The sequence below is a fragment of the Molossus molossus genome, unplaced genomic scaffold (genome assembly GCF_014108415.1).
Source record: "Molossus molossus isolate mMolMol1 unplaced genomic scaffold, mMolMol1.p scaffold_m16_p_16, whole genome shotgun sequence".
Lineage (NCBI taxonomy): Eukaryota > Metazoa > Chordata > Mammalia > Chiroptera > Molossidae > Molossus > Molossus molossus.
In genome coordinates this window covers 46,917,859-46,930,066 of record NW_023425351.1, presented here as the reverse complement: position 1 = coordinate 46,930,066, position 12,208 = coordinate 46,917,859, and the positions used below count along the sequence as shown (strand labels likewise).

Genomic DNA, 12,208 nt, shown 5'->3' with positions numbered 1-12,208 from the left:
CATGTTGCAACAGAAAGAATTTTATAGCTGAAGCCACAAAACCTAAAGTATTGACTCCACTCATTAATTTTACTCATTTACTCATCTGTATAAAAAGATTAACTGTGAAATATCACAATGTTGAGAGGTTTCAGTAAGATAATGGTTATAATAAATACAATATGATTTCACTTAAATGTGGAATCTAAAAAACCAAATAAAAAAACAAAGAAAACAGAAACAAACTCATAGATGCCAGATGGGCGGGGGGAGTTGGGAGGATGGGTTAAAAAGGTGAAAGGGATTAAAGAGTACAAATTGCCAGTTATAAAAACAGTCACAGGGATGTAAAGTACAGCAAAGGGAACACAGTCAATAATATTGTAATAACTATCTACGGTGTCAGATGGGCACTAGACATACTGAGAAAATCACTTCATAAGGTATATAAATGTCTAATTACTATATAATATTGTATGTTACCTGCCATTAAAAAATAAATATTTTAAAAATGGTTAAGTAAAAAAAAGTAATTGTCATGAAAGCACTTTGCAAATTGTAGGCATCTCAATGTTGATGGTATCATTATTAAAATAAAATAATAACTTTCATTCTAAATGGGAAAACTCATCTATGCCCCTTTTATTTTTCCTCTTATTTCTCTTCTTGGTATTTTACCCTCTTCTTTTAACTTGTCAGGCTATATATCTTGGCAACAAAAAATATTGGTTTTTCAAATTGTTAATAGGCTTGAGTGATATAAAGATCTTCTAGTCAAATAAGTTTAGAAAACTGTGGATTAAATGTAATTAATAGAATTCATGAGTGCAAGGTTTTCCATATAGTAATGGCAATATGCTTCTTTGTGAGAATTACATAACAAACAGTTTCCACAAACCAAACTGGAACCTTTCTCATAGGACAAGAGTTCCAAAAACTGTATTTTGAGACATAATGCTGAAAACCTTCCTGAAGGGTCATTTCCCTTATAAGATAGCCATTAAAATTGATTATAACTTTTAAGTCTTTTCCCTCCAAGAGGAAAAAAAAAAAATGTTCATGAAGTTTTAAAGGAGACTCAAAGCCCAAGTTAAAAAAAAAAATGATATATAAGGATATATCTAAGGCAATGGTTTCAAACCATGTTCCATGGAGTTGCTTCAGAAACAACACTGGGATGTGTGGAAAGAACTGATTTTAAGGTGCTGGCTGCCCCATAATCTCCACTTCTTGGTGTTCATACCTTTGAGCAGGACCTGTGACTTGCTCCTAATCAAGGTGATGGGATGTCACTACCATCATATTGTTAACAAAATTGAAAATTTCTAAAATCACAGTCTCCCAAAACTGAACTGGGAAGAGACAGAAAACTTGAACAGACCAATAACAACTAAGGAAATTGAAGATGTAATCAAGAAAATACCAACAAACAAAAGCTCAGACCCAGATGGCTTCACGGGGACGTTTTACCAAACATTCAAAGAAGAACTAACACCCATTCTCCTCAAACTATTCCAAAATATTCAAGAAGAAGGAAGACTTCCAAACTTGTTTTATGAAGCCAGCATAATCCTAATTCCAAAACCAGATAAAGACACTACAAAGAAAGAAAACTACAGGTCAATATCCCTGATGAACATAGATGCCAAAATCCTGAACAAAATGTTAGCAAATTGGATCCAGCAATACATTTAAAAAAGTATTCACCATGACCAACTGGGATTCATCCCAGGGATGCAAGGACAGTACAATATTCATAAATCAATAAATCTAATACACCACATAAATAAAATGAAAGATAAAAACGATATGATCATATCAGTAGACACCGAAAAAGCATTTGAAAAAATCCAGCACCCATTGCTGATAAAAATGCTCAGCAATGTGGAAATAGAGAGATCATATCTCAACAAAATAAAGGCCATATATGAAAAACCTTCAGCCAACATCATACTCAATGGGCAAAAACTAAAAGCATTTCCCTTAAGAACAGGAACAAGACAGGGATGCCCACTTTTGCCACTCTTATTTAACATAGTACTGGAAGTCTTAGCCACAGCAATTAGAAAAGAAGAAAAAATAAAAGGGATCCAAATCAGAAAGGAGAAAGTAAAACTGTCATTATTTGCCGATATGATATTGTACATAGAAAATGCTAAAGACTCCTTCAGAAATCTACTAGATTTAATTAATGAATTTGGCAAAGTAGCAGGATTCAAAATTAACATCCAGAAATCGATGGTATTCTTATACACTAATAATGCACACTCAGAAAGGGAAACAAATAAACAAACAAAAAGAATCCCATTTACCACTGCAACAAAAAATAAATAAAATACCTAGGAATAAACTTAACCAAGGAGGTAAAAGACCCATTCTCAGAATACTACAGGACACTGAAAAAAAAAAATAGAGGAAGATATAAAAAAGTGGAAACATATGCCATGTTCAATGATCGAAAAAATCAACATCTTTAAAATGTCTGTATTACCCAAAGCAATCTACAGATTCAGTACAATCCCTATTAAAGTACCAATGGCATATTTCACAGATCTAGAACAAATACTCCAAAAGTTTATATGGAACATAAAAGACCCCGAATAGCCACAGCAATTTTGAAAAACAAGAACAAAGTTGGAGGGATCACAATACTATATATCAAGTTATACTACAAAGCCATGGTAATCAAAACAGCCTGGTACCGGCACAAGAACAGACATATAGATCAATGGAACAGAACACAGAATCTAGATATCAACCCAAGACAGTATGCACAATTAATATTTGACAAATAAGGCAAGAACATACAATGGAGAAAAGAAAGTCTCTTCAATAAATTGTGCTGGGAAAACTGGACAGCTATATGCAAAAAAATAAGCAAAATAAGCCAGTCAGAGAAAGACAAGTACCACATGATCTCACTATTTGTGGAACATAATGAAAAAAATAAGCTGTCGACCAAAAGAGATATAGAATCACGGAGATAGGGAGCCAACTGACAAAACTCAGAGGGATGGGGGTTGGGGGCGGAAGGAACAGATGAACCAAAGAACTTATATGCATATATGCACAACCAATCGACATAGACAATAGGCTGGGGGAGGCAAGAGGGAGGGTGGGAGCAAAAAGGAGGAGGTCAATGGGGGAAAAGGGGGATATCTTTAATACTTTCAACAATAATAAATAAATGAATAAATTTTAAAAAAATATTCCCATTATTACAATTTGTTTTAGTCCATTTGGTTCAGAATTCCTTACATGTGTAATTGGTCTCAAATACCATTAATCAACATTTTTCTCAAATTTCTAATGTGTTTTGTCTATCTCTTCAATAGTCAACTTTCTACATAACCTATACAGTAAATTAACTATTAAAAATTATAAGAAACTTGAAATATACAACGGGATACATTTCACCATTAATACAGACACCTAAACACAGACATATATAAAGTTGATATCCTTAGGGTATATTTTTAATATTTAAGACCCCATGCTTCTACCAGGAGGTGTGCAATTTGTCTTCTCATCTTCCTGTTCTGGTCTGTTCCCCAAGATGCCCCACCTTCACACCTCTATTCACTCTCTCCCAAAAATAAATACAGGGTATATTATATGCTACTTTCAAGAGTCAAATAGATGACTCAAACATTTCACAATTAATAGTTAGGAGACTGCCATACACATGTATTATTGCACTTACTACCCCAACCTCCCAAGATTTTACAGAGAAAAAAAAAGACCTGCAACAATCAAGTAAAATAAGCTAGGTTAGGTCCTAGAAGCCAGTGGAAACTGAAATTCCACACTTGATCCTAGTGCTTAAAAAAGATCAAATTAGGTATGTTTTGTGTAGTTGGGCAAAAATAGTTGACAATATAGCTAAGTAATTAGAGTGAAAAAATGTGGAATTATAATATTAAGATTAAAATATATCAAATTAGAAAAAGTATAGTGTCTACAATACAACAATTAGCCACTGAACCTCAGGTCTAGACATTTCTCAAGGAATAGAAGAAGATGGGGGAGGCAGGGAACACTAGTAGCAAATGAGTCACAAAATTCTAATATAAGATAGTAGCTTTCAAACATTTTTGACCATGATCCACAGTAAGAAATATACACATATTTTTTATTGTGAGCCTATAGAGTACACACACAACACTTAAAAAAAAAAAAAGTGTTTTACAGATTAATTACCCTTGCTCGATACACTTTACTCTGATGTTTTCACCTCCATCTTGTTCAACTCTCCTCGTTTTTAAAAAAATGTGATTATGACGCAGTTCATTCAGAAAGTGAGGAGGGAAGGGGAGTAAGTGGAGGGGTTAGACATGGAGGGTGGGGAGCAGTGATGGGGGACTTTGTCCCACACTGATATTTGGCAATGTCTGGAAATATTTCGAGTTGTCCCACTGGGAATGGAGAGACTACTGGCATCTAGTGGGTAAAGGCCATGTATGCTGCTAAACATCCTACAGTATACAAGACAGTCCCACAAAACAAACAATTATCCAAACCCAAATGTCAATAGTGCTGAGATTGAGAAAACTGCTCTGGATTATTTAATAAATTAATGTTAGATAAAATTGTAAAGTCAATAGTACTTTTAAAGCTTATGAAAAACTGCCCTGGCCGATTTGGCTCAGCGGTTGGAGCGTCCACCTGCGGTCCAGAGAGACCCAGGTTCGGTTCCCACTAAGGGCATGTACCTCGGTTGCAGTTTGTCCCCGGCCCTGGTTGGTCGTGCGGGTGGCAGCCACTCGATGTGTCTCTTTCACATCGATGTTTCCCTCTCTCTTCCTCTCTCTCCCTCCCACTCTATCTGTACAAAAAATGGAAAAATGTCCTCGGGTGAGGATAAAAAAATAAATAAAAAATAATAAAGCTTATGAAAAACTGTATTTTAAACTTAGAGAGCCATGTCCAACATTTAAATTTGGAAATACTATGACATCAGTAATCTAAAACTGATCTTCTATAATACAAAGATGGGGGGAAAAAGAAGAAGAAGAAAATTTGCAATTTGGGGAAGTGATCTAGCATTGTGAAAAGCAAAGAGTGTCATAATGAGTTAAGAGATAACGTACAAAACATACAAATCACTTTTAGAGACTATTCTAGTCTTTAAACAGGTATTTCTCCTCACTGAATACTACTATTGAGGGTAATATCAAATAGGAAAAGGTTATTTTATTTCGATTTCTTCCTTCTAAACAAAATTAAATTACAATTTTCTACTGGAAATACAAGTTGGCAGAAACCATACTCTGTAAAACAAATTATTAGATAGATGAAAGAAGTACTATCTCTAAGAGTATTGCTAGGAGCTCAAGTTTGGGGATCATACAGATATGAGTGACTTGTAGTTTCTTGATAAATGTTTTAGTTCTGCTACATAGTATTGTAAAGAATTTTAATTTAACTCATATATTACTTTTCATTTACATGAGATTTTGATAAGTGTATACTTCCAAATCTGAAACAATGTATAAACCCTTAGAAGAATACCACATACAAAAGAGCTTTCCAATATTAGATTGATGCATTTCTGTTTTGGGGTTAGTTTGTTTTTTGTTTTATTTTGTTTTGTTTTATGGTGGGGGGAGAAGGAGGCTTTATATCTTTATGTGGTAAAAGTGAAGGCATTATTTTTGCAAAAAATAACAGAAGTGTGTAACAGAATCTAAACTAAATCACTAAGAATAACAAAACTATCTTTTCCTTACCTTTTATGATACACTCAGGAAAATATCAAAAGTGATAAAACTGAAGATTATTCAATATACTTAAGAAAGTATTACAGCTTCTGGTAAATATCTATTTGCTCTATGACAAAATTAAAATCTAAAGTTTCTCTTTATGGATCTTTATATTTTAATAAGCACAAATTTCTTATTATTTATAACTTAAATGCAACTAGTATAAAATAAGACTCTAACTTGACTTTTTCCCACTGTATATGCATTTTCCCCAAGCCCATGTGGTGAGTAATTTATCTCTTCCTCCTTGGTTTGTGGTGATTTCTATGTTTTTAAACATTTATTTGTTTTATTATGCCACTTCGGTAAAAGGATTATTTTACATGAAAGTAACTGAGGAGAAGCAGATACAAGAAAAGGTCCCTGCCCTCTCCCTATTTGCCTAAAAGTAGGACAAATGTTTGAAAAGGTGATCTCCTCCCTTCTCTATCAGGACAGACATTAACCACTGGAGATAACTCTTGACCCTTATAAGCACCATAGGAGTCTACATAACAAATCTTTCTAAATCTTCCATTAGTTCCCACAACTCGCTGCCCCTAGAAGCTCAATGTCCTTTTTCTTTGTCTTGTCCTCTCTCCAAAAATGTATTGTTCTTTTGAGTTTCTCATAGCTGAGTGCTCCCATATGTATAGGCAATGCACATGATAACAAATTTGTTTTTCTCTTGTTAATCTTTGTCAGTCTAATTTATAGGACCCCAGCCAATGAACCTAAGATGCACAGAAGGAAAAAAGAGTTAAGTTTTTCTTCCTCTACACCTTCCAGCATAACTTTAGTAATAGGATACCTCAATGAACCAATTAAGATTATGACTAAATTAGGGTTAGGGTTAGGGTTAGAAAAAATAAAATAAAACCAAGAAAAAGATTATGACTAAAGTATTATTAACCCAAGAGATAATTTGAAAGGAACATGCATCTTTATGGTATTTGGCCTTCCCAATTAGAAACATGAAGTGACTCTCTACTCAAATCTTCCTTTATATTACCCAGTCAAGTTTTGTAGCTTTCTTCATGTAAGTCCCCCTCATTTCTTATTATTTACTTTTAAATCACATTTTGTTTTTAGTTCAGAATGGAAACTGCTTTTCATTTATATTTTCTAATTATTTTTCATACAATATAAATGATTAAATATTAATTTCACATCCAGCTGCCTTCTTGAATTCCTTTATTGATTTCCATTCGTTCCTATGAACAAAAAATCAATTATTCCTCAAATGGTGTCAGAAAACTGTGTGTGATGAAGAGGGTGGTACAAGAGATTCATGTTAAATACTAACCTATCTGGTGTATTTTGCCATATACCAAAATAAATTACAGAAAGATTAAGAAGTTAAAAGTTAAAAAATAAAAAATAAAATCATGAGAATATAGAGTTAAATGTTTAACTAATTTGGGGATGAATAAAGAGTTTATGGGGATAAAAGGAATAGAAAAAAATTACCAAAGAATGCAAAGACTTAGCTATATTAAGTTCAATACTTCCAAATGAGCAAAGAAAATTAGTAAGTAAATATCAAAATGCGAAATACATTTGGAACAGATGACAGTTAAATGGGTAAAATCCTAACCACATAAAAAGCTCTTATAAATCAATTAGACAAAAACTAATGAATACCCAACAGGAACATGGGAAGAAGAAATAAATGGAATGAATAAATGATTAATAGAAGATATCAAACACCAATTTACATACAAAATATTCAACTTCACAATCAAGTTCAAATTAAAACAACAAAGAGATAGCATTTGTTGTGGTCTATTCAACTGACAAAGACTTGGTGCATCTAGCCTGAAAGCTCGAGCCCATTTGCTTGAAGAAAGCGTATTACAGGAATATGGAGTATTATGACCTTTTTGGAAAGCAGGCTGGTAATCTGAATTCAAAGCTAAAAAAATCAGAGCACAAGTATGGATTTGTGAAATTCTCAGAGATATAGGTAAATATTATGCATAGAAATGACTATTACAATATCATATATAACAATTAGAAGTAACTGCAATGCCCTCAAATAAAGGAAGAGTTAGTTTGTGGTATATCCTTATGATAGAATATTAGGACAGCCATTTAAAACATATTTCTGAAGAATAACTAATGGCTTTTTTTAAAAAAAAACTAATGATGTGACAGAACAAGTGCAAAGGAAAAAAGGAAGAAATACAATAAAATGTTAATAATGGTTATATTTAGGGAAAAGGGTTATAGATAGCTTGTATTTCATTCTTATACTTTAAGAAATTTTTCAGATATTCTATAGTAAACATATCATTACTTTTAAAAGGAAACACAAAAAACATATAGCTAATAGGGTTTGTAAAAATATGCCATCAAGTGGTGTAAGAAAATTTTCAGAAACAAAGCAAAAAAACAATTTTAAAAATCAACAGACTTCCAGAGGATGTTCATATTTTATAACTTGAAACTTTCTTCACAAGCCCAACACCATTAAAACACTTTTAAAATAAAGGTAGTAATATCTAACTTTTAAATGTTTATTCAGAAGTACAACCTAAAACAAAAAACTCTTTAATCAATTGCAGGGAATTGTGTGATTAGAATAGAGTAGCTTACCTTTTTCACTTACACTCTCACTTTCAATCTCAACATCATCACAACTTGTATATTCAGGTGTGGAAGCTAATTCCTCCTCTGAACTGCTCAATGAAACCTGGCGCATTTTACCTCCTTTCTTTGATTTGTGAGGCTTTGGTGGTGGAGGTCTCACTGACTCTGACTGGTCGGAACTGAGAGAATCATTCCTTAACATTGTTTCCATTTTTTCCCGTTTTGTTTTTCTCACAGCAGAGCTAGGATCTAAGTGGTGTTGTTTCCTTAGTGAGTCAGTACGCCTTGTGTCTTGTCTATCACTGGGTATTGGACTCCTCCGGGGGGTAGGAGGACTATGGTTTGTGGTCCTTTGTGGATATGAACTTGGTCCCTGAGCTTCTCGAGTTCTTTCCATGGAATAAGATCGCTGATTTTCCATGGCAGCTCTACGTTCAGATATAGATCTTTGCCTTGATGGTCGTTCCATCCTCAGCATAGAAATCCTGGAATCTTCCAGTTCAGCATTTGCCAAAGACACATCACTATGTCTTCTCTCATGCCATGCTCTGGACACTTCAGCATGAATACGCATTTGTTCTTCATAGGGTTGTGGCTTGACTGGATAACGGGCCAAATTTGGATCACTTCGATAACGTGCCTGGTATTCCTCTTCTCTCCTTTGTCTTTCATATTCATCTCTGCTTTCCACATCCTCATCATCTACAATATATTCTTTGGAATGCCTATGACTTCTCCTACTAGGGTCCCTATAATTTATATGATCAGATTCTTCATAAAACTGAGGTTCACGTTGAGACCGCCTATCAGCATAATCTGATGGAGATCTAGGCATTGCGCTGTCCGAAGTAGCATACTGTGAATACTCCTCTCTTTCTTCCCTTTGGTCGTATCTTCTATTCTGATCTCTGGACACTGATGGACTTCTTTTCCTAAGTAATCCAAAAAAAAAAAAAAAAAGAGAGAGAGAGAGAGAGAAAAGAAATGATGAGAAGAGCAACATTTAAATAATTTTACATTTTATTGATTCACTGGCAGATTGATGGATAATTCAATTTTTCTTTTGCTTCATTTTTTTAAAATGTCATTATAAAGTCATGCCAAAACAAAATTTTACTTATATTCATTCTATTTAGTTCAAATAGGAAATTTTAAAGGTACTTTTGATGTGGTTCTCAAATGCCTGATACACTATATATGAAATATACTGATGTCCTACAATTAGAAAACCATCACATTCTGCTGCTGTAAAACAGACTTTATTCTAATTTACTTGCTTTGCTCCCAACTTCAACCATCTCCCAACTTTTATTCAGAAGTTTTAAAAAATTCCACCTTCCATTCTCTCTATTCTGACACCTTGGTGAAAAAGTTACTTAAAAACATAATGAAGCTAAACTGACTTGGCTCAAGAGTTGAATACTTTATGACTAAAGCTAAGTGTTGGCTTTTAAAAATCATTTTTCATTCCTCTACCTATGTAAATCACTTTTAGTATTGGTTCATCTAGGTCTTCATCTTATCATCCTATCTCCAACCCTTCCTTACTGTTCTAACTTAAAGTAAGCAATTTAAATAAACACCAACAATAATGATTTATTCATCACAAAATCACTAGAAGTCAGAAAGGACAGCTAGTCTTATTCCATCTTCATTAAGGATGAATGACAGGCCAGATCAATGACACTTCTCTTCTCTGGCTTCACATCTGACTCCTCATTTTTCTTTACTCTGTTTGTAGTCTCAGAGGAAGATACTGTATATTGTTCTCAACCTGCCCCTCTAACTCTGATACAGCCAGATGGACCTTACAGTCACACTTAGTATTACTCTTTGTCAACAAAATATTCATTGTCTTCATCTCCGGCACAAACTCAAATAATGTCAACCATTATTCATGAGAAGCAATGGAACTGTCATGCTGAATATGACAGAAAAGGTTTAGAACAACTGTTATGAAAATTTTTTCAGAATACATGAACAGGAGATAATAAAATAGTAGGATCGGTTGAATTTAAAGATGACCAATATTAGACAGCTCAGTTGTGAATTTCTTAGACAATATTTTTTGACCCAAAAACAAGAACAGAAAAAACACATGTGGAATGATGCAACCCAGCAACATCATCACTGTCATCTAAAGTCTCCTCTTTGTCCCTGAATCCCTTTCCCCTCAATACCTGGAATACATTTTGTCAGTGTGTCATTTAAGGTTCATTAAGGAAAACAGAGGTCACTCTAGGTTTTCCAGGTAATAAAGGTTTTAATGTGGGAATCAGAAGCTACATAACTGGTACTATATCTCACTGTAGTTTTTATTTGCATTTCCCCTACAGCTAGAGAAGCTGAGCATCTTTTCATATATCTATCTATTGGCCATTTGCATGTCTTTTTGGAAGAAGTGTTTGGGTCCTCTGCCCATTTTTTAATAGGATTGTGTGTTTGTTTGGTGTTGAGGTATATGAGTTCCTTATGTATTTTAGATATTAACCCCTTGTTGGAGCTGTTGTTTGCAAATATCTTCTCCCATCCAATTAACTGCCTTTTTGTTTTGCTGTTGGTTTTTTCTACTGTGCAGAAGCTTTTTAGTTTGATATAGTACCATTCATTTATTTTTGCCTTTACTTCCCTTGCCTTTGGGGTCAAATTCAAAAAATCTTCTCTAAGACCATAATTCACTTTATTTATTTTTTATGCATATGAATAAAGAAAAATGTATGTTAGCATTGTAGCAATCAGAACACTAGAGTTGAGCGATCTGGGTATCTTAGTCCTACATTTAACATTACTCAATTATTTTAACCTATGTAGTCATTTAGGCTTTAAGAGTCCGTGCTTTAAAGTGAGAGACACAGACTGTACACGTTAACTCATATATCATTTTAACAAATATGTATTAGTTAAAAACTAAATGCCATACACTATAATAGGCTGGAAATACATAAATTAGTAAGAGACTCTTGATTTGGAAAGGCTAAGTGATTCTAAAACCCTCTTTCATTTTTTAGGAACTATGATATTATAATATTGATATACTAAATAAAACCCATTTATAATATTCATCAAGTTAATATACCTAAATGAAAGGGTAAAGCATAGCAAAAAACAATAAGGATACTCCTGTCAGAATTAACTGACTGGTGCCTATTTTTTTAAATTTGTCTTTACTGTTGAAAGTATTACATATGTCCCTCCAATCTCTTCCTATTGACACCCTCCTCCCTGCTCCTGTCCCCTCTTGCCTTCACCACACCGTTGTCTGTGTCCAATGGTTATGCATATATGCATATCAGTTCTTTGATTTCTCTCTTCCCTCTCCCCACCCCCCTTCCCTGTGAGGTTTGTCAGTCTGTTCCCTACTTCAATGTCTCTAAATCTATTTTGTTCATCAACTTATTTTATTATATTCCACAAATAAGTGAGATCACGTGATACGTATCTTTCTCTGATTGGCTTATTTCACTTAGCATAATACTCTCCAGGTCCCTCCATGCCATCTCAAAGGTTAAGAGGTCTCTCTTTCTAACAGCTGCACAGTATTTCATTGTGTAAATGTACCACAGCTTTTTTATCCATTCATCTACTGACAAACACTTGGGCTATATTTTTAACATATTCATATCTCACTAACTGGCTACTTATATACTTTACTAAAATACTAAAAGAAATTAGAATTTCTTTAAAGAACTCTAAAAAGTCCTTCTCAAACTGACCATCTACCCTTCATTAGATGCAGACTTTATGTTAGGAATTGAAACATTTTGGTATGTTAAAAAAGATATTACTTTTCCCAATCTAAGTTAATAAACATAGATTGTTTCTAGAAATACAAGTTATTCATAAGCCTTATTTAATATCAAAAAATTGTCATCTTGTCCATTTATATCCAGATATAT

At 33.7% G+C, this 12,208-nt stretch overlaps 1 protein-coding gene across 12 annotated transcripts in view; it reads right to left on the bottom strand.

The window, feature by feature from the left end:
• The window catches only part of RIMS2 (regulating synaptic membrane exocytosis 2), a 513,935-nt gene that overhangs the window by 262,490 nt on the left and 239,237 nt on the right, over positions 1–12,208 (bottom strand). For all 12 annotated transcript variants that reach the window (XM_036264303.1, XM_036264293.1, XM_036264304.1 and 9 more), the window contains one exon: positions 8,319–9,244. In XM_036264303.1, coding sequence (XP_036120196.1) covers positions 8,319–9,244 — 926 coding nt within the window. The remainder of the gene's footprint in view (positions 1–8,318; positions 9,245–12,208) is intronic.